This window comes from Lepus europaeus, chromosome 10 (assembly GCF_033115175.1).
Source record: "Lepus europaeus isolate LE1 chromosome 10, mLepTim1.pri, whole genome shotgun sequence".
Classification (NCBI taxonomy): Eukaryota; Metazoa; Chordata; class Mammalia; order Lagomorpha; family Leporidae; genus Lepus; species Lepus europaeus.
Window position 1 is genome coordinate 18,332,141 of NC_084836.1, and position 22,648 is coordinate 18,354,788.

General features: G+C 40.6%; 1 protein-coding gene across 7 annotated transcripts in view; it reads left to right on the forward strand.

The window, feature by feature from the left end:
- IGF1 (insulin like growth factor 1) overlaps positions 1-22,648 on the forward strand; it is a 77,033-nt gene that overhangs the window by 3,602 nt on the left and 50,783 nt on the right. For 6 of the 7 annotated variants that reach the window (XM_062203021.1, XM_062203025.1, XM_062203019.1 and 3 more), the window contains exon 2: positions 2,509-2,665. In XM_062203021.1, the coding sequence (XP_062059005.1) occupies positions 2,509-2,665 (157 nt within the window). Of the gene's footprint in view, positions 1-1,505; positions 1,701-2,508; positions 2,666-22,648 lie in introns of those variants that run through there. The other variant, XM_062203024.1, reaches the window with a different exon arrangement.

Genomic DNA, 22,648 nt, shown 5'->3' on the forward strand with positions numbered 1-22,648 from the left:
GTGAAATCACATAGGTTCTGGAGCTGGCCCATCGCCAGGGTGTGGGGACACGTTCTGTAAGGTCAGTCACAGGTTTGCTCTTTTGAAAAGGGCCATGAAGTATAGTGGGGTGGGTTGGCTGAGGTTCCCTCTGCAAAGACTGAAGGGGAAACCCCCAACTACTTCTTTTACAACTAAGACAAATGAGCACTGGGTGATGACTTGTTCCTCACAGCCCCAGCAGCTTTGGCTTTGTGGGAGTGGAGGGTTCCATGCTGAGGCTGAGAAAATGAGTTGTCAAAATGGAGTCAATGTCCAGATGAGCTTTTACCTCCTCTTATATTTTATGTCTATTATTTATGATGATTTGCAAATAGAGGGTGCTTTTCATCTTCCACTGTTTTACAAGCATTAACTAAATATTTATACTGTGTTAACAAGAGTCAGGGTTTGGGTTTTTTTTTCCCAGTTGCTGTGCCGAAGGTCTGGCCACAAAAATGGAAATCTTAATTAAAATGATGGAGCAAACACTGCCACTGATGCACAGCCATTAAGTTGGGAGTTCATGGAGGACAAGGCGGGTGGCCAGAAAATCAATGACTGAGCCTGTTTCTCCAAAAACGATGGGATTCAACGGACTTGCCCCTCTGGAGAGGTTCAAAACAAGGCTCTTTAGTAATTATAGCTTCCAGCCTAAGTCCATGACCCCTGGGATAGGGTCCTTCACCTCACTTCCTGTCTCTGGTTTTCCCGTGCTGCTGAAAGTAGATGCGAAAGGTGAGAGAAAGGCGAAGTTGCTCACCCTAGGAGCTTCCTGGAAAAAAGCACATCCCTGTGTCACAAGTAGCAATATGGAAAAATTTAATGATCATCTTAGCTCTTTTTGACTGCTTAGAGTGAGGGGGGGAGACTTGAGCCACAGGAATCTTGACTTTGGCAGGGCTGCCACTTGGCTGGCTGTCATTGGCGAAGTCACGCCAACCAGGGTCCCTTGGTAGATTTTGCTGTAAAATGGATACAGTGACATGCAAGTCCCTCCAAGAGATGAAGTCAGAGTTCCTGTGTTGAAAAAAAAAAAAAAGAAGAAGAAGAAAGGCTTTGGCAGGTTTTGAGCCCACTGCCCAGGCCATGGAAGAGACTTTCTCCACCTGTGTGGATTTGATACTGGACATGGGGGAAGGGCTCGAGGAGGCAGAAGGAGTAGCATTTACTTAGTGTGGAGGCTCAGAACAATACCCCAAAGCGTGCCTCTTAGGCATGCTGTGTGCTTTGAACTAAAAGAAATAAGAAAACCTTGGAAGCAAAATCTCTTTCTGACTTTCCACTGCGCCTCTTTCTGCTCCCAGCAGACCATAGAAACTAGAACCCCTCCTCCCCACAGCCAGACACAAAACCTAGAAATATTACTCTCACCGTTCTGTGCCTCTCTGTGTGAGAACTGGCCAAAAAGAAATTATCCTGTCCTATAGTGGGTCACAAGACACTCCAGAAGGGGTCACGTCCTATACCCAGGAGATAGAACTGTTATACAAGGGGGCCACGAAGAATCTGAAGAGACAAGCATTGCTGGGTTTCCCCACCTCAGTCTCCTAGCATTAGATCATACCCTTTTTGTCCAATCACATTTCTACATGACTGTCCATGCTTCATTGGACCTAAGCATAAAAATCAGAGAGTTCCCCTGGATCTCTGGGTCTTCATTCTGAAGTCTCCTGGTTCAGGTAAAACTTTGATTTTAAAATATTATGCTTTTCTCTTATTAACCTTTTGTTATAGGGGTGTTGGATGTGACCCTAATGATGGGTGCTCCTGTTGCAGCATGAGCCAATTTCATTTCTAAAACCTCATATTTTTCCTGTTTCTGGTTTTTCTTCCTACTTGTGGTTGTATTAATTGTTGATATTCCCCAGCTAAGATCAATCTCTCTCTCCCTCTCTAAAGAAAATATAATGCTGTATAGTGTTTTCACAAGTTCTTTTTAGCCACAGCAATTTATTTTTCCTCAGTAGCTTGGGAATAATGTCTTGATTAATTTCATATTCTGTTCAGTAACGAATGCATATGCCATGTGTGATTGCCAATTTTTAGTGATTTTAAACTAGCAAATATATTTGGTCTCAAATCTGTCCTGATGACAATTTAACCTTCAATCATTCAAAAGTTCTACCAGGATTTCAGAGAGGTGTGGGTAATACTTGATGGTAATTAATGCAAGCATCTTTCATTTATGTGAGTGTTTCTGGATGTTTTATCTCCATTAGTTGTAATTAGAACCCCAAAAGAAGGGGTCTGGGAGGACTCCTGCCAGGACTCCCAGTAACAAGGGGATTAAAAACAGGTTGTTTGATGCAAGACATGCTAGCGCGTGACCCCCAGCTGTCGCTCACACACTGGGTTGCGCTTGTGAGCCAGGTGGTTCTGATCAGCGTCAGATTTGGAAAACTGGGAGTAAAAGCACCCGCGTCCCACCCTCACTCCCCGCGCAAGGACCGAGGAGGAGCCCTGACCCTGCTTCTGTTTCCTTGGCAGGTAAAGATGCGCATCCTGTCCTCCTCGTATCTCTTCTACCTGGCCCTCTGCTTGCTCACCTTCACCAGCTCGGCCACAGCCGGACCGGAGACGCTCTGCGGTGCTGAGCTGGTGGATGCTCTTCAGTTCGTGTGTGGAGACAGGGGCTTTTATTTCAGTAAGTAGCCCTCCCTCTCTCTGCGCCGTGCAAGTCTGAAGTATATGGCTCTGTGAATTTACAACCGCAGGCAGTGTGTGAATAACTGAATGACTGCCCGTGGCTGGCAGCCATCCTCAGCCTCTGAGATTCCTCACCTTAAAGTAAGCATAGAGTTTCAGCGGGGCTGTGGCAGGTTTTGCAGATTTACGATGGAATTTTCCTCCTTAACAGTTTGTCTTTATTTCTTATGGAGCTTTCTTTCAGCTGTTATGAACTACCCTCACTCTTCGGTTCTTTCAATAAAAGGATAAGGGCAGAACAGCCCTGGGGTATTGAGTCTGAGACCCTTCTAAACCTGCGGAATATGTTTAGGGCTGTTTTAATTATACATAATTTGGAGTAGCATAAGAAGGACTTTCCAGTCCAGGGCACCAGGGGAGAGAAATAAGAGGGCACATCCCACGTTTCTGTGTGCTATACAAAATCGCCACGGACAGCCAGAAGGTGAACTTCGCTCAAAGGCACCTTTGCAAATCCGCAGGTTCTCTCTAAAGGCGTGCCAAAATGCCATACTCATTTTCCCTCCATGCTATTTGCCCTGGATGTTTTCGTCAGCGCTGTCTTTTGGCACAGCTCTTCTCGGGACTCGCCAGGGACATCTCCATCTGGGCAAGGGTATCTGACAAGTGCAGCATCACTTATCTCCTAAGTGGGTCTCAGGTGATTAGGAACTTGACAGTCAATAAAAAGTAGACAGCCAAGTCAGTGCCTGCAAATAACAAACGCAAACAAAAGTCAGTGGTTCCTAAGGGAGCTGATCACTGAAAGAATCTACCTCACAGGCATCTGCTTCACCGTCTATTACAATTTAGTGGAAGATGTAAAGCCAGATGCTCATTCTGTAGACTTCTTTGGAATTTTAAAGGATTCCAGGAAACTCAGCATGAATCATCCTTAAAGGTTCATATCACCCACGTGTAGACAGCTTACCTCAGCTGCCCACTGAGCTTTGACTAGCTCCCGTGATGACTCAGGCACCTGAAGTCTCTCTCATCTCCTTTCCAAACATCAGCTTGTCTCTGGGTAGGTGGTGTATGTGTGTGTGTAATAGTGTATGCTGAAAGTGGAGAGTGTGTATGCCAGATTGGAGGTAGGTAGGGCATAAAGAGAGGGAGAAGCTTGTAAGGGGACTGATGGTCTATACTGATCATGGAGTTGGCAGCAAACAGTCTTTAAATGGCTAGTGACAGACGACCAGAAGTGCCTTCTGTCATTTAAATGGGCAAATTCCCACTCCCTGCTTCCAGCCAGTGCTTTAATTAAGTGAATTCATTTATTTTCCAGCAATAAAGCTATTCTATCCAGTTTTCTGTGGCAGGGCAGATGAGTGAGTTCATTGGGTCGAAGCTTTTCCCAAAGCAGACTTGTTTTGCCTTTTAAAAAAAATCCTATGGAAGGTAAAGGTGTGACTCCAACATGACCAGTTTTAACTATTCTATAATTTGCTGCTTCTGATCAGCATTATTTTCCAGTGAAGAAGTGGTTCTCACTTATTATGCCTTAAATGATTGTTGTTGTTGTTGTTTGTATTGACAATCTATTTGTGAGATTTCCTTTCATCTAGTTCAGTGGATAATTGCCAAGCCCACAAGTGTCCTCTGTTACATGCCAGGTTGAACTATGAGGCTCAGCTTTTTGTGCTCCAAGATTTCCATGCATGGTGCATGGAAACTAGACCCTTCCATGCCAGTGATGTTTGCATTAGATGATGAAAAATGAGAATGGAAAGAATGACTTGATCCTAAGTAACTCTATGATCCTTATATATGTTCACAAAACACTTAAGAGTCTTAGACAACTGTAATGGAAATCAATTTCAAGGCACTGAAGGAGTTCTTTTACTCTGTCACTACAACAATCACATTTCAGCAAATATTTTTAATTTTGTTTTAATAACTTGAAAGGAAAATGTATATATAGCAACTCTATGTTTAGAGTATGACTTTGGATAGAAAGTGGTTTTGTAAATCATGTTTTATTGTCAGTATGGTCATGAAGAGGATATGTTTCAAATGTTTTGTCTTACAGAATTCCTTGATTTATATCTGACATAGACCCTCAAAACTATTCTTGTTAGCTTTTTAATAAACTGAATAATTCTCTTTGTCCAGGAGAAGTTATCTCTTTAAGGTATTTTAATTTAATTTAAAACATCAATTGAGCATCTGTTATGTGTAAGAAACTATTAGAAATGAATGAAAGGTTGACCTTGACTTCAAGGAACTCAGTCTAGTTGGGAGGTGAAAAAAATGCACGTAAATATTATCAAGTGTCATAAAAATGGTCTTGGAAGAATAGGTTGTATATTCTGCATTTTCTCTGAATATTCTTTTCTGTTTTTAACCAAGTTCTACCCTCCCATGAATAACACCTTCTCAATGGGCTTCTTGATGCCAAAGGCCACATTTTTGAATATTTTCAATCCTAGTATCTAGTTCATGCCTGGCTGACAGAGTAACCACTCATATTTGACTATTGAGCTGACAGGATTGAATGCAATTGAATATAATGGAATTACTTTTTTCATAGGATCTTTGTGCTATGAACCATTGAATTATGGTTGTCAAGCACTTTGGACATTACCCCTCACTTCATGTTTGCCCAGTTATTTGATAAAACTAGCCATCTTTTTTTTTTCTCAATTGAATATAATGTATATTAACAATGACTTAGAAACTATATTTTGGTCATCCCCAAGCTACACTGATGATCTGTTTTGTGTCTGAGCCAATTATTCTTACAGGCATTAACTGTTGTCAACAAATTTTATTGAGTTTCCTCTTTGTCCCCTGGGACTTACTGTGTGTAGAGAAGTCAGATCTTGGCATTTACAGTCTTTGAAATACTTTTTAAAGAAAAGCATTCTTCCCTACTTCCCCACTTTTACCGCCTGTTGGTTGACACTTTTTTTTTTTCTTAGCTTTGCTTTCAAACTTTTGCTGTGGCTATGCCTTGTATTATAAGCTGCTTCGACTCTCTTTTGGAGTTTTTAATAGTGGAAAGCAGTTTCTGATCTTAGTTTGGATTTTAAACCTCTGAAAGAAAATTGCTTCCCTCTGTATTTTTAGTCAATCCAGAATATTTAACAAGGAGAGTTTTCTAATGCTACTAGAACTGTTCCGAGTAAAGATTTTTTGTAATTCCTATTTTTAATAGATTGATAGAGTGTTGTGAACGAGCTCATAATTCAAGCCCAAGTTCCTGTAGAGTACAGTGGAAGCAACCTTCCACATGATCTGTGCTGTGTACATTTTCCCCATATACGTGGAACAGTTCATCTATAACTAATGTAGCTTCCCCACACATTTTGTGAAATGAAAGATCCAGTGTAGAGCTAATTAATGATTCTGCCTTGTGTATCTGAATTATCAACCAGCCTTGTGCTGTCATATCCTGTGAGAAAAATGGTGGCTTAATGGAGGTGAAAGCACATTCAGAAAGAGTTAGCTATTATCTCACCAAATTGATGGAGCCCTTGTAGAGGCTGGCTCCTTATAACCTTGTTTTGCCTGAAACACAGCAAGAGGTAAAATGAAATAGGAGAAGTTAAGCTTGCCATGGACATAAATTCTGACAGCCATGGTGATTAACCATTTTGACAGGCTGTTTAGGGGCTTGTGGAATTTCTCTCCTTAGAGATACTTTAAAAATTGATGGACAACCAACCATCTTGGATGGTTTCAATTAAGAGCAACCAAAAGCAAGAGTTCCTGGGGTCCTTTTTAGTTTTAAGAGTCTATAAACAGTCCCTTAAATAAACTGTATATGTTTTACCTCAGCAGTCTGGGGAAAAAGAGAAGTAAATCAATTAGAAAAGAAAGTTGGACATCCTTTTAGCTACTCCAGATTTATAGCTTTTGTAAAACATACTTCCAATGTGTAGTTATTAAGAACACATTTGAATAAAAGGATGGTATTCTTCCTGTATTAAAATATATTATTTTGTAGAGAGTTTAAGTGAAACTTTGCAAGTTGATTAACTTTCATCATTATGGATTGCAACAACCTTCGTAGCCTGAGATTATTCTTGCTAATTCAATCTTTTTTCCTTCAACATATAATGCCCAGAAAACTCCTCCCAGACCTGTCATTCATTAGCTATATGACTTTGGCTGATATTTACACTTACGGGGTCGGGATGTCCTTGTCTATGAAACAAGGGAATTTTGTTAAAGTAAATGACTTCTTTTAACTTTAACAGACTCATAGTCTAGGTTGCAATTAACAAGGATTTGGTTCTTTTAAAGAAAGGGGAACCTTGGATTTAAGTAGGGACCAAAGAACATTCAGGCTCCTTTATCTTCTGTACATAGTTTCTGTTGGTCCCCAAAGATAGGAGATTCCACCCACTTGAGGAAAGAGGATCCAGCTGCTTTGTTTTGTTTTAAGTTGGGCTTCAACCCCTCAGAGGTGGAATAGAAGCCCAGAAATAATGAAATACATGCAGGTCACCTGGCCAAAGGAGCACGCCTCGTGGAAACCACACCACCAGCTTTTGTTTTTTGGTTTTTGTTTTGTTGGGAAGAACTGGCTGACATGTCTCATCTTTACATTTTTTTTTTCACTTTCTTGGCAGTGAGGACAGTGAATAGGTTCATTTTACAATTTCCCTTTATTAAGTTAGAACAGAAAAATAAGACTCTATAGGCTCCTAACCCTATTTCAATTAAAGAAGCATGTCCAATTCGAGGCACCCAAAGATACCTTCACCCACTATCAGCATTGTTTTGAAAGGGGCTGAATTTGAGCTATACCATTTGCATTCCTTTTCCTGGTACTCCTTAGACTGTCAACCATACATTTATGTGGTAGCTGTTCAAAGTTAGGGGTGCAGTTGCTAGCTGTGATAAGGCTTTTATCTTTGAAACTAATTGGTACTATTGTAGAATTTGCCCTTATGATCTTAGACTCTTTGGTGCCACAAAGCTAATAGCCCACAGATATTGTTTGAGAAAAGCAGTGCATTTTTGCATTGACTCCAAATGCTTGCTACTGCTCTTTAGATGTACTCAAGAGGGCCAGTCTGTGCAACCAAGGGACCATTAAGAAGGCATTGATTTCTGTGCCAGAGTGGAAAGTCATTTATACTTTTCTAACATGGTAATGCTCTTCCACACCACTTTCTCCATGATGAATTATGAGCAGGAAAGTAAATGGTTTAAAACGAAGAGCTTTGTATCTATTGCCAATTGTCCAGTGCTTGAACCCCAGCTCTGCAACAATCTTGGTGAATAAACTTGAACAAGTTACTTAACCTCTTTGTTCCTCAATTTTCTCATCTATAAAATGGAGCCTGCTTTCTAGAATTGGTGTGAGGATTAAATGAGTTAACAAATTAGAATATGTTAACTTGGAATAGATTCTGACATTTAGTAAACACCATACACATGTTAGTTATTATACTTATTCTCTTCTGGGATCAGTTTCAGAATTTGTGGCAAAGGTTGAGGTATCTGAACAGTCCAATTATATGTTCATTTTCTCTTCTTGGCAGCAGCTGATGAAACCTATTAGTAGTATTAGCAATTGTGTAGTCATATTAGTAATAATAACAAGAAGAGTATTTTGTGTTTGTCTAATATATTTACTTTTTCAAAATCAACTTGTATCAGCTTTTCCACTTTGTCTTTACCCAATTCTTGATGGGCAAGGAATATTGCTTCATTGAACAAATAAGAAATGTGAAACATGGAGATTTTCTGAATTACTTTGCTGGATGGATCCAAAACCAAAGCTAAGTCTCTTGTCTCTAAGAAGTTTGTCCATTCAGTTCTTTACATTGTATACAGGCATCGCAGCACAGACAGATGTTTCCAAAGTCCAATCCAGTCCTTTGAGAGATTAAGAGTAGGCATCCCAGGGTAACCCAGTTGATTTTTTAATACTTCCTTCAAAAGAGAAGTGAAGAAGACCCGTGGAATGACCCTATATTTTGCCTTCTGGAAAATTCAAGGAAGTGGTAATAGGAATCTTCAGGGTTCACACAAAAAGTCTTTTTTGATTAGAGGCTACTGCTGTACCAGAGCCTTCATAGGCTACAGTCTAGGAGCCCAGTGTGATAGAACATTGCAGATCACCTGTGAACACCAGACTACGCAGTGTGGCCTGGGTGAGGCTCTCCTGTGGACAACTTCAAGTTCTGTTCTTCCTCTACCAGCAAACCCCAGCAGATTCATTTCTTGCAGCTAATAGGTTTTTTTTCCCCCAAAGACCTACTGAAGAAGGCTGTTTAGTCACTCCCAAAATCTTTCTTGGAGAACTGTGAGTGGTGGTAAAAGGGAGGTGGCTGCAGGGCGCCATAACCCAGACAATGAGCCAGACAGGAAGAGTCTTTCCTAACCTGACAATGACAAGAACTGTGGGAACAGTCAGGAGTTTAGGTTGCAAGTCTCCCACCTGTGCAAGTATCACTTAACCATCTGTATGAAGACCATTGGAATTAGAATGCCTCCTATCTTCAGTAGCTGGTAAGGCAGACATTGAGATCCAAGAAAGAGTTTTGGCATTCTGCAAATTCAATGGGCCTCCAAACACCTTGTCCAGACAGCATTCCTCAGGGCCTCCATTAAAACCAAACTCCTCTCCAGCAGCCTACACCAAAGCACCAGACATGCTGGAAACAGGCATGAGGTCTCTCCCAAGGAGACTTCTCATTGTTCTCAATGATGGACTGCAAAGACTTTGCTCTTTTATGCAGCCAGACGTCTTTGACAACCATAGTGGCGAAAAATCATTTTTGTGTTGAGCTGCTGTGCTGGCATAGTTCCACCTTACACATCTCTATGAACCAACAGCAAACTCTTACATCCCAAATAATTACTTTTGGTTGCCTGGAAAGTTCAAACCCTGAGTCCTTATTAACTGTTAGTCTAAGGAGATGACAAGATGGCATTTTGTTTGTCTTTATATATATATATGTGAGATAGTGTTTAAAACATAGCAAAGAACTGTTATTTGACATATAATTCCCTAGCTACAGTAAGTTGTGTGCCTATTTAATGCATTGTTTAGTCTCACATTGGCTAGAGCCACTTAAAGGAGCACTTGGCAAGATCTGGCTTTGCATTCTTGGCATAACTGCTCCCTCTTACTTTTTCACTGAACTTCAAATACCAAGAAGAATCCTCCACTTACTTTACATTTGGCATACTGTTTTATGCAGTTGGCCAGAACCTTTGCACGTGGCCTTCTGCATTCATCCTAAGGTAATTAATGGCTTTGAAATATCTGATCAGCAAAAGCAAGGACACAAAGAGAAATTGTGCAACCAAAAGAGACCACACAGTCTTTTAAATTAAATCCTTTTGCATTAAATGCTGAGAATTCTGCAGAGATAAGGGTTTCCATGCCCCCAAAAAATGGCGTTCTGAAATCCCTGGGAAGATACCCAAGAACATCATTATTGATTACAGTATACATATCTCTTATATTTCCTATATAAAACTACGTCATTGGTGGAAGTAAATAAAATTGAGGATTGCTACAAGCTTGGAAAGCTTTAAAAATATTTTTATCAAACACTAAGACTGAAATATAGAAGTGATACATCCAATTAGTGAAATAGGAGATACTGTTTCTGTTTTAGATTCCAATGCAGTATTCTTCCGCCTAGCATCAATTAACCATGCCTCTGTCAAAATCCTCCAGCAAATTATAGGACCAGGAGAGGCCTCCATGCAACTTTATCCTAATGGTCATAAATCTTGATATATCTTTCATTCCAATAAACTCACCTAAGACTTAACACCTTTTTCTTCCTTGCTGCTGAAATTTGCAGAGAAAAGCAACTCCTCGCCGGACTCCTAAATGGTACACAAAGATTTCATATATGCTTCAGGCGTTCCAAGTCCACTTAAGGTCATAATTTAGGCTCTTTATTGTATGTTATACTATTCTGACTCTCTGGTCACTCTCTCCAAAGTCAACTTGGTAGAACTGCTTTGGAATGACTTAGCAAAGCTGCACTCCTGGAAAATCTGAAACAGTCTGACGAGTTGTTGGATCAACTTTTTTTCTGGAGATTTCCCTGATGGTCTCAAGCCAAAAGAAATTTACACCTGATTTCTTTCAGATTTGTAAACAAATATTCTATGAATCTCTCCTCATTTTCTTTTATCTGTGGCCTTTCTGAGGTACTAGAGAGGCTGTGTGATGGGCCCTTGTAAACTCGGAAAATTGGTCAGGCATGGAGACCGGTCTGTGAGTCTTTCTGGGAAGATGGTACTACCCCTGTGCCTTTTACTCTGATGAAATGGCTCTTTGCTCAGAGCAAAGTTATTTAGAAAGCCTATCCTGAGCCAACCACATGTGGCCAACTCCTGATCATCTACGAAACTGGGGAAAGGAGCACCAAGTGTTAGAATTCTGGATTCAACTGCTTTGACGGCATGGATTTCTCTTCTCCCTCTCCCCTGACCCTATCCCCAACTCCTTAATGATGCCAGGTGATTTGTTTTTAAATCCTACTTCAGTCTCATCCTGCCCACTCCCCCTTCCCAGAGGTGCCATGGGCAGCAGTGGCTCTCAACCTCAGCACTGTTGGGGCAGGGAAGGGGGCATTCCTGTGCATTATACGATGTTTAGCAACATACTTGGTTTCTACCCACTAGATGCCAGCAGTCCTCTTCTCTTAGCTGTGATGATCAAAACTGTCTGCAGACATGGCTGCCTGTCTCCAGAGGGACAAAATTACCCTCAGGAGATTTTGAGAACTACAGGAGTAGACAAGAATCCAGCAACTAGAGAGGAGGGAAAACCATAAATGAAAGAAACATACCAGTCGCTGATTAACTAGAAATCTGTGATCCCTTTCCCAGCATAAGCAATGAGAAGAGCCATTGAGTTTTGAAAACTTTACTCTGAAAACATAAAAGCTCTTCCTATAAGCTATACAAAGGCATTTGCAGGCCTTGCCTTTTGCCTTATAGCTATGGAACTCATTTATTTTAGTAAGAGAAGTAAAGGCAGGCAGAAATGTCCAGAGCTAAACTGTGTGCTTAGAAGTTTGATTGTGACCATCTGGAGCAAATGAAAAAGAAGCTGTCTGTCTTTGACCTCAATATTTGTGGCCGTTCCCTTCTCAGTCACATAATAAATAAACGCTCAAATCCTTACCAGTGAAAAAGTCTGGTTCAAAGGTAGTAGCCTCAATTCTCCTCCTTTCTTGTGCCTTTCCTTACTGAGTATTCTCACAGTCATTTCATTGCCCAGTGACAGTCAGAAGTTCCATGTTTGGGTCTGACCCAGCTCCCCTACTGAAAAGCTCTGTGACCTTGGAGAAGCTACTTAACATCTTTGGGCCCTAGTGAATGGGAATAAAAACATTATATCTCAGAGTTGCTGTGAAGCTAAACCATACAAGAGATTTGGAAGCTGAAAGGGCTACCCAGACATATCACTATTAAAGGAATGAATTGGAAACTTTACCTTGCCTCCCTAATCATGGCCCAAAAATTAGTTCAATGTCTTGACTTGCTTAAAGCCTTATAAACAATTATAATCTGTAAAAGCTAATTTGGCAGTGTAGCTTCTCTACATTCTTAAAAAGAAAAGCAGGCTACTATCTCCTACTCACTTGTCGCTTTGCACTTAGACCACCCAAGAGTTAAAATATAGATCTTCAGGTTGTTTTGCTCTTCATTTGCTCTCTATGGACAAAGCACAAAAGAATTGGAGGCTATCACTTTACCATACTGAACCTGCTGAAAGTGTGTGTCTCCATGAGGTAGCTAGTTACTCACTGAGGTATCACACACAGGCAAAAGATTCCCATTCCACCAAGTCAGCTATTGGTGGATTCTGCTGAGCCTCGAGAAAGCAGTGCTCAGCAGAGGGAACGTACTCACTAATCAGAAAAGTATCTTTGAGTTCTCGAGTTGCCCAGCTAAACTACTTCCTTTTCACAGCTCCACTTAGGGGAATTGAATTTTTTGTTTGAGCATGATTTTGATGACAATGAAACTGAGTTTTGTTACCATACGGACCAGGGGCCCTGTGGTTCTTCTATCCCAGGAGCCTCACGTCCCAGAGACACAAGATTTGACGCAGCTAAGAAACTTTTGAACCACACAATCAAAAACTGGCTTCTGCTATGAATTTCATTTTCTGTTTTATTTTGAACTCTTTCCCAAAAAGAGGGAGTAAATTTTAACAATTTTTTTTTCTGTCCTCCACAGTATCCAGCATGGGGCACTTAACAAATACTTTGATTTGATATTGAAAAAGTCATTCCAAAACTTGTTTCCTTCTACCAGTTCCTAGAATATACCCCCTGACTTTCCATTTACTACTTCCATCACTGTGGATCTAAAATTGAAGGAACTGGGGGAAAAGTCTACAAATCTACTTGAGATGTCACCTCTGAGGACCCCTTCACTGTTGTCTCCCTGAGAACTCCTAACTCAATAGTAAGCTAATCTTAGTCAACAGGGAAATTTCAAAGGCTACAAGTAGTTGTGAGATCAGAAACTCCACTCAATTCCTCTATTTTTCCATTTATTTGAAAGGAGTTGTAACTGGCAAGGGAAGGTATGCAACAAATGGTACCTCCCTAGCAAATAAGCCTCGAGGTAGGCAAAACAGCTGGAGCAACAGCCTATAGAGAACACTACACGTAGTTTATTTGCAAAGCAGAACTGAAGAATTAGAGAGCTAGAAAGAACCACACACAGCAATCTTGCCCAGTGCTTTCTCTTCCCAAATGAGGGAACCAAGGTCTGGAAAAAAATCGTGATGTGCAAGAGGTCACAAAGCATACTGGTGGGAAAGCCAAGATTACAGTTCAGTCACCTCACACTCAGTACAAAGCTCTTTGCACAGCTGGACACTTTAAAGTTAGCCTTGATGAACTCGTGTAAAGACAGTGCTGGTAACTACAGTTCATAAACCAAGACTGTCATATTCTTCTGGTATAATATATCAGATAGTCTTTGAAAACTGAAGCATTTAACCAATCATAAAGGCTTTTTTTGCAATTTCAATGACCCATTGGTTAACATTATTGAGTCTTTTTATCTTAAATATGATCAGACTATAAATCTTCATAAACCCTAGTAAATTAATGGGCTAGAGGCTCTTAAAAAGTAAAGACCTAATTTCCTTTTAGAGCTAATTTTGATTTAAAATTACTTCAGCTGGATGACTGCTTGCTGCATTTTGTATTACCTGTTAACTCAGAAGTTACCTGAAACAAAAGGTATTAATGATACATGGTCTCTGTCTCCACACATTCCTAATTTGCTAGTCTTCCATGAAGGTCTTCATGAAGAAGCTTAAATTTTCCTACGTATTTTTAGTTTTATGTTTCTTTCCATTAAACTTTCCAGCCGTTCATAGACATATTTAGTTTGGCAGAAGGTAGTGGTGACTCATGGAATTAAGAAATTTGAAGGCAAAGCTACTGAAAATGGATCTAATTTCTCTTTGGGGTAATTTGGGAGCGAGCAATTGATAATTTGTCTAATTTTTCCTGGTTTCATCAGCTGCCACACTGCCAAATATTTGTTCCATATGGATGCTTTGTTATTCCTGAAACACATAACAAATTTCAGCTGCAACTATATCTAATATGGTCAAAGGGTAAGACTATTGTTGGCTCATTGTCTCATTGTTTTTGGCTGGCCACCCTCAATCAATGGCTATTAAGTGAAAAAACAGGATCATCTTGAAACCATTTTCAGCATGTTCCTTCCTATGGATCCAGCCATTCCACTCTGAGTCTGTCAAGCACAGCAAATGTTCCCTATTAAAGGGATGACTGTTCTCAGCATATGCCAGTTAATTGCATTCACCTTATAATTCCACTCTCTCAATTTAGTGGGAAATGTTTTTGGCTCTCCAAAGATTCCTTCTTTTCTCCTGATTTTTACCTCAAAGTATGGAACAGATCTTTAGGGATAAATTCTGAGAAGATCAATAACACACTCATAGAACAGGCATCTTTTAAGGTTTCCTTTAAGATAGTCTGTGGACCCTGAGTGATAAGAACAGTAAGACTTGTGGAAGGTATTAGTGCCACAAGTCTAGTTGGAATTTCTGCAAATTATTAGTGCTTTGCAAGCAATTATGAAAATCTCCCTCCAGATAAGGCAGATGAGAATTCAGTAACATTATTTAAAGCCTCCATGATGTGTAAGCTAAAGACACAAAGGACCTTACTTCTGAGTGGTTCTGAAGTAGGCACTGGACACTTAGTGTTATAAAGTCGTTCAGGGGATGATTGACTTTAATCAATATAAATTATTTCAATGCCCCCACCATTGCATAAAACAACAGCAGTAATAATAAAGGACAGAGAAGTCTATCTCCTAGAAAAAACTGAATTTGGTTCATAGCTATGGCAAGTGTTTTGCAGCAAGCAAAACTCTTGTTTATAATGAGCAAATTTGGGCCGGCGCCGTGGCTTAACAGGCTAATCCTCCACCTTGCGGCGCCGGCACACCGGGTTCTAGTCCCGGTTGGGGCGCCGGACTCTGTTCCTGTTGCCCCTCTTCCAGGCCAGCTCTCTGCTATGGCCAGGGAAGGCAGTGGAGGATGGCCCAAGTGCTTGGGCCCTGCACCCGCAAGGGAGACCAGGAGAAGCACCTGGCTCCTGGCTTCAGATCAGCGAGATGCGCCGGCCGCAGCGGCCATTGGAGGGTGAACCAACGGCAAAAGGAAGACCTTCCTCTCTGTCTCTCTCTCACTATCCACTCTGCCTGTAAAAAATAAATAAATCTTATTAAAAAAATAATGAGCAAATTTGGTTTGATTAGCAAATGTTCTAAGAGGGAACGTGTTAATGTTTAGTAAAAATGAAGCTTTGTGATGATAGATCAAGAATTAAAGTAACCTGAGAATTCATCAGAAATGCAGGATTTGGTGCTGTGGCACAGAAGGTAAAGCCTGTGATGCCAGCATCTCATATGGGCACCAGTTTGAGTCCCAGCTGCTCCACTTCCATCCCATCTCCCTGCTAGTGCCCCTGAAAAAGCAACAGAGGGTGGCCCAAGTCCTTGAGCTCCCACACCCTCTGGGAGACCCAGAAGAAGCTCCTGGCTTCAATCTGACCCAGCTCTGGCCATTGGAGAGTGAACCAGCCAATGGAAGATTTCTCTCTCTCATATATATATATATATATATATATATGAATCTGTATCTCTCTCTATCCCTCCCTCTCTCTCTCTTACTCTTTCTCTCTTTCTCTCCTCTCTCTCTCAAATAAAATCTTAAGAGAAAAGAAATGCAGATTCAGGAGCCCCAGAGACCCCAAACCAATTCATCAAACTTTAACCAGATACCCAGGGAATAGGGTTTGAGGATCCCTGGCCTAGTCAGTAGGAAATAATAGGTACACGTTAATTGGTATTTCTCATCTGATAACAGAGAATACAAAATAGCGCTCAACTTTCACTGAAGATTTGAAAAATGATGTCAAGGCCAAGCTTGTTCCTGGTCATTAACAATAAAGGGACTGATTTGCCCTCATCAAATCCAGATTCTCTCAAGTTGGTGGAGTTTTTCTGAGAGAAACTATAGAATGGCTCTAAGGATAACCTCTTGGCCTGACTTTCCGTGAACTGGAAATTGGAACTCCTAGTTGCTGTGGCTGCAATTTCCAAACCCGTCACTGGGGCCAGGAACTGAACTCCAGTCCTTAAGATCTTGCCAGTTTATTTTTCAATAGTTACATTTTTCAAGAACAGCCAAGCAAGAGTGCTTCAAAAAATACTTCTAATTGCATTGAGTGGACAAACGTGCATTTTATTCATGTCATATTGCTTTGTGTTAATGCTCAGCCAGGTCCTAACATCATTTCTTATGAGCTTGAGTTGATCCATTCCTAAAAGGTTCGTTCTGAAATTAGAGAGGTATGATTTTAAGACTAGAAAACTGTATTTCTGACACCTTTGGGAAGGTGAAGAGTAAACTCCAAACTGATTTTCAAAGAGGTACAGCTGGCTTCCAGCCCTTGCTAGACCCATTCTGGAACTTGACAAGTTTCCCTGCCTGAACCTATTGAGGAAGTTCAAAGGTATCTGAAGGATTTGCTTTGCCAAAACAAGATTATCTCACAGCACAATAGGTCATAGTGAGAGAGGGCCGGCTTGTAACTTGTATCCCTTGAAATGACACTGGTTAAAAGGGAGGGCCTTAAATTAGAGAGTTAGGAAATCTGAGATTTACTCAGAAATCTACCACTCAATGACCTGGTCAATTTGGTGACCTTCCCGCACCCCCCCCCCCCCCCCGTCTCAAAACCTGTTGCCGTTGGAGTAATTATATGAAGATGAACCAAGACAGTCCACCTCTGAAGTGTAATAATTGTGATCTTTTTCCAATTTTTCAAGGAAAAAAGTAAGTCATTGAAACAGTTTTCATATACATTTCCATTGAATTTAAGGCACTTGCTATTTTTGACTATTTTCAAATCTAGAATAAGTTGATATTGGTCTTTGGCCAAAATTATGTATTTGATTTGTTCAGAGTTAATCAAAATTATTTTTATTTCATTTTTTATTTTAATTTAATTTTTAACAGATTCAATATGATTCATAGATATGAATCCAAGAACATGATATTCCCTTCCTTCCTCCCTCCCTCCCTCCCTCCAAAACAAATTATTTTAATACAATGATATTCCCAACTCCTGAGGCTCTACTCATTGAGTGAATGTTGACAAGATATTCTCTAATTTTTTCTAGAATGAACATTTACTGTTTCAGGGAAATCCCTAAACAAATCTGTTTAAGAAATTCAACAGGATGTAAGCTTATTGGTTGTTTCTTTTAGCATTCTTCTCTGGCTACTATTGCTCAGTGCCTTAGCAAAATATATTAAAGTAAAATTATAGAAATAATCAGTGTAATTATAGAATCATCAGCTTGGTCACTTGCACTGTGCTACATAATGACCCAAGGGAAGATAAAGCCATACCTTCAAAGAGGCTTCCCTCAAGTTTACAATAATCCTTTAAATAGCAACTGTACAACCCCATGCTTGAGTCAAATCTCTCCCCTCTATTTTTCCAGTCTATACCATCTATTGCATACCTTCTCATTAGCCATACACTGGTGATGGAAATGTTAAGAAAAGCACAACTCCTCTGCTCGTGGATTTGATATTGTAGAGTAGATGTCATAAAATGGCTTCAATCCCCACTCCAAACCCACCTGAATCTAGCCCACAGAAATGTTTTCTTTTTATCTGCCAAACTTTTTTAACTTCAGAACTATAAAAATCAAGATATTTGAATAAAAGCAAAGACAAATATCTTGAAAAACAGAGCAAGCTAGGATGGCTAGAACCTGCATTCCTGAGTGCAGGATCCTCTGGAGCCTTTCAGGTGTAGAGTGTGCCCTTCCTGTTCACAGCTGTGCCCTTTGAGCCTTTATCCATTTATTTACCCTCCTGGCTTCAGCACAGAGTGACCCATGGGACTCCTGCTTCAGAAATGCAGATCTCTTTGTCTACTATCCCTCTGCCTTTCTCTTTTATTCAGTTCAGCACACATTAGTTGCCTTTGTACTATCATCCAGGTTCTACAATAAGCACTGCTGCTTTATAAGACCCAAGCCTTGTCTTTACAGATTGTCATAGTTCTCAAACATAGCAAGGGTATATCTCAGCTAAAAGCTCAAGTGCACCTGCTGAAGGAAGAACACAGAACTGAAAAAAAAAAAAAAAAAACAATGGACATTCAATAATTTAGGGATAATTAAAGGGATATTTCTTCAAGAGCAAGTAGAAGTTTTGGCCAGTGACCTTGTAAAGCAGGAAAGGCCAGATTCCCAGCCAATGTAACGGACAGGTTATGCAATCACCCAGAGTGTTTAAGACAGTAGAGACCATCAAAACCCAACTCCTTAGACAAAGCAAGTTGTAGCATTATAGTTTGTTTTGCACTAAGATCCAGAACAGCTGTTACCAATTCACTGGAAGATTACACATGTATCCTTACTTCCAGTCCCATCACTGGGTCCTCCTCATCACTCACCCAAACTATTGCAACAGCCTCCTCAATGATCGCTCTGTGTCCAATCATGCTTGACACCAGTCATCCCACCCATGAGATTAATCTTTCCAAAGCACAGTTATAATCACTTTATCCCTTTTCTAAACAACCTCCAGCGACCATCCATGGCTAAGTAAATAGAATCTGAACTCCCAATTTGACAGGGAGGCATTTTATGAAAGGTTTCTATCTGACTTTCCAATTATATTTCCTAATGTTTCCCCACAGCAGTGCTCACAAACTACCAGTCTGTAAGTTGTATCCAGTCTTTATAAGTATTTAGCTTGGCAAATATAGTAGTTTTATAAAAATTTGAATTATCTGCCAATATTTACTAAATGACTCTTTCCTTCATATTGGCTTATGCTATCTGCTTTACCCAAACTCCTACCACTCTGTTGCCTTAGTCTGTTCCACTTCACCCCTTACATGACTTGCTTTAGGCCTGGAGTCATTAGCTCAATGGACTAGCAGAGTTTACAAATGCTCCCTACATATACCAACATCCAACCTAGATTACATACTACTGCCTGTGTTTTTTTCCCTGGGTTTTCCTCCTGTTCTCTCAAATGTCACCTCCTCTGTAAAATCTTCTACCAGATGTCAACTCTCTTTCCTCTGAAGAGAAAAGCAATAATATGACTCTTGCAGCATGTATAATCTGTTCTATTTTGTGCTTTTTGGTGAGTGTTCATGCCTTATACCATATGGTTAGCTATAAGCTCCTCAAAGGTGAAGGCTACATTTTATTAATTGCTGTAAGGTCCCACTTAGTCTGTCATATGCAGTACAGTCAATGTCTGCATGGAATTAATTAAGTTACTCATTTTTCTTTTGTCTTACAGGTTTAGATTAGGCATGTGTGCCCATAAGAAACAGTAACTCATTTCAAATGCAGACATGGCTGAGTAGGAAGTCTCCATGGACTTTTAGGCATTTGTCAAGTAGGGAGTGAGAAATGCTGTATCTAATGGAAACTACTGAGAAATCATAGGTAAACAAAACATGATCCTTTTTGTTGGAAGCTGGCTGTGATCTACAGATTAAAACACTATTGTATGCCTCTCAAGGAACATCAGCAAACCCTTTAGTATGCTCTGGTTGTGTTAGAATTACAGACGTGAATCGATTCCTGGGGGCCTGGCTAGGATGGTGAATGGAACCAATGCCAAGTAGAGTACAAATATCCTAGAAAAAAAAATGAAACAAGTAGTTCTGTGTGCTACATTCAAAAGGGTCCATTTCTAACGGTCCTGAATACCTAGGAAGGGGCTCTTGTTTCTGTCCGCCCTGGCAGAGGGCTGTCAACAAGTCACAAGGTAATGGAGTCAAATTTCAGGCTCCAAAATAGAACCAACTTAGTAAATTTTGATTGGAATGACCAATTGTAAAATACTGACCAGAAGGAAGAAAGTCACTCTTTGAAGGGAAACTTAGCAATGCTTTAAGGACTACTGTGCACCCAGCATAGGGCAAGAAAGCAGAGAAAGCTGGAACGAGACAGCCAGAGGAGACAGTAATATTAGTATCTACCATGCTCCTACGGCATATGAAAGGTGACCTTCAACTTGGTTAAGCAAGCAACCTTGCACACATGTAGGACTAACTGTCATAAACCTATATGTTAAAGAACATAATAATGCAACAAAATGGTATTTTTTGTTGTTTTTTCATTTTGCTCCTAGATATGGCTGATCTCAAAACAGATTTAGTGAATTCCCAAGTACATATCTAGAACTGTCATTCTCCTCTTCTGACATGCACATAGTCCTGTTAATTATTCTCCTGATATTTAAAAGTGAGGAAGAATTTTTCACCTTCACGAATTCTCTGCCTGCCTGATCCTCAGCCCAGTAGAGGCATGGATGTGATCTGTCGCATGAGAAAAGCCAGAAATACTGTGTGGGGAAAAGCTGATTTGACTTTGGATTGATGCAAAGCTCATAAAAGCAGCCCTCCTATTGTGAAGAAATTTCCAGGCCAGTCTTTCCAACTCAAATGTGATGACCAATCCAGATTCACCAGGGGTTATCAGGTTCACCTTGCACCTGCCCCTCTGTAAGCCCGCATACAGACAGGCTCCAATGCAGAGAACATAGGCATCATTGGTTCCTCTTCTTTCAGCACCAGGATTCCTCCAAACAGCGACTTTTCTGAATTAAGCACAGAAGCCCGCCTGTGTGCGTGTGTGAGCATATTTGAATAATATTTATTTTAGTACAAGAAAGACAACATTGGATAACAAAAAAGTTCTGAATATGAGGTGAGGAGAGCTGGATAGCCTGAAAAGCTTTGAATTAGCTGTTTATAAGCTGGATGTCTTTGGGCAATTCTGACCCCTTTTAAATGGTTACAGTCAGCCCTACCTGCCCATTGAAAGGAGTTTTTGTGAGTGTCAGATGAGAGGTAATACCTGTGGATCATCACAAAAATCTCAGACAAATAAGGCCCACTACCAGTTTGAAGAGATAAGCTGTTAGAACCGAAGACGTGCTGGGCGAGAATACCTTCTGAATTTGAAAGTGGGTTAGCCAAGACAGTATTCATGCACCTTCCACAACAGCTTGGGGACTGTCATTTATTTTTGGGTCATTTATGATTTCTGTGGACTGCAATTGCAAGGGCAAAATTAGGAGTCGCTGTATTATTGGTCAGTGCTTTTCATATTCTGACATCCCATAAGTAGGGATAGGAGGTTAATTAGCTACATCTCTTGGGCAACAGAAATGATCAAGGCTGCCCCTGGAACACAGTTGTTACAAAAAGTAGGCTTTTGTTTCAGGGAAAATCTCCCACAGAGAAACATGGAACGCCAAAGAGAACTATAAATAGGACTATCATTTATGTCAATTATAAATAGATTCGTTCTCTTTTGATTAGACGACTAATGCTAGCTAAAAGTCTGTAGTTGAACAAAAATGAGGAAAACTCCTGACAAAATATTATTACATGGTAATACTTTTGATTTGATACCTTTTCCTCCCTAAAGTATTGTCTCTGATTTTCCCTAATGAGCACCTTCTCATTGGAGTTTCGAATTCAGTTTAGTTTTTGAAGTACATTTGTTCATACTTCATCAGCTCTAAAGGATCTCTCTTTACTTTCTAGATCACACACACGCACATAAACACACGCACATCTGTCTGTAAATGGAAAAAATGTATAGATTAAAAGCCCATATTGGGAATTCAAAGGAGGTCAAAACTTTCTCCCAAGACGCCAGTGTGACCTAGAACAGACGTTCTCCTCTTCATGTAGGAGATCCTTTACCAAGTTACCACAGATGTGTAAATCCCCGGTAAACACACATCAGCAGTGAACAAAGTGACCACAGGGATAAAGGTAACCATTAGTAAGGGAAGGGCCACATCCCGTAGACTGTTGCTACTGAGCGCTGGTCCGATATGGAGCCCTTTTTCTCTCGTTGTGGCGGGAGAAATATCCAGAGGGATTCTAGCTCTTTGGGTCTGGTTAGCCAACTCCTTGTCCTCTGCTCGCATTCATGACTCATCTCTTCCCAGAGCCAGGAAGAGAAATGGCAGCTTCCCATCAAACTGACTGCTAGGTTCATCCTGGGACGAGGGGTTGTGGATGGAGCAGCAGGGTGCCTCAGTCCTTAACTAGGCACACTGGAATGCAATAGAGTGTGTGCCTCCTCCCGGCTAGCGTGAGAGGATGGGAAATCTTGCTCCAGTCTATCCAAGTTGCTTCATGGAAGCTTCCAGTTCTGGATCTCCCAGGCCCACCAGTATAAAGGAAGGGACTTTATGTAGAGGTGGCTGAAAGCAGAAAGCAGATACAATGCACAGGGGCTCCTCTGGAAAACTCCTCCCTGGTTGCAATGGTTTCAGTGGGGGATATTTTTAAAGAAGTTTAACTTGTCGATTGGAAATTCACTGCCTGACCTGAGATTCAGGGGAGATTTGTGGAAAAACACTAATCAGGGATTT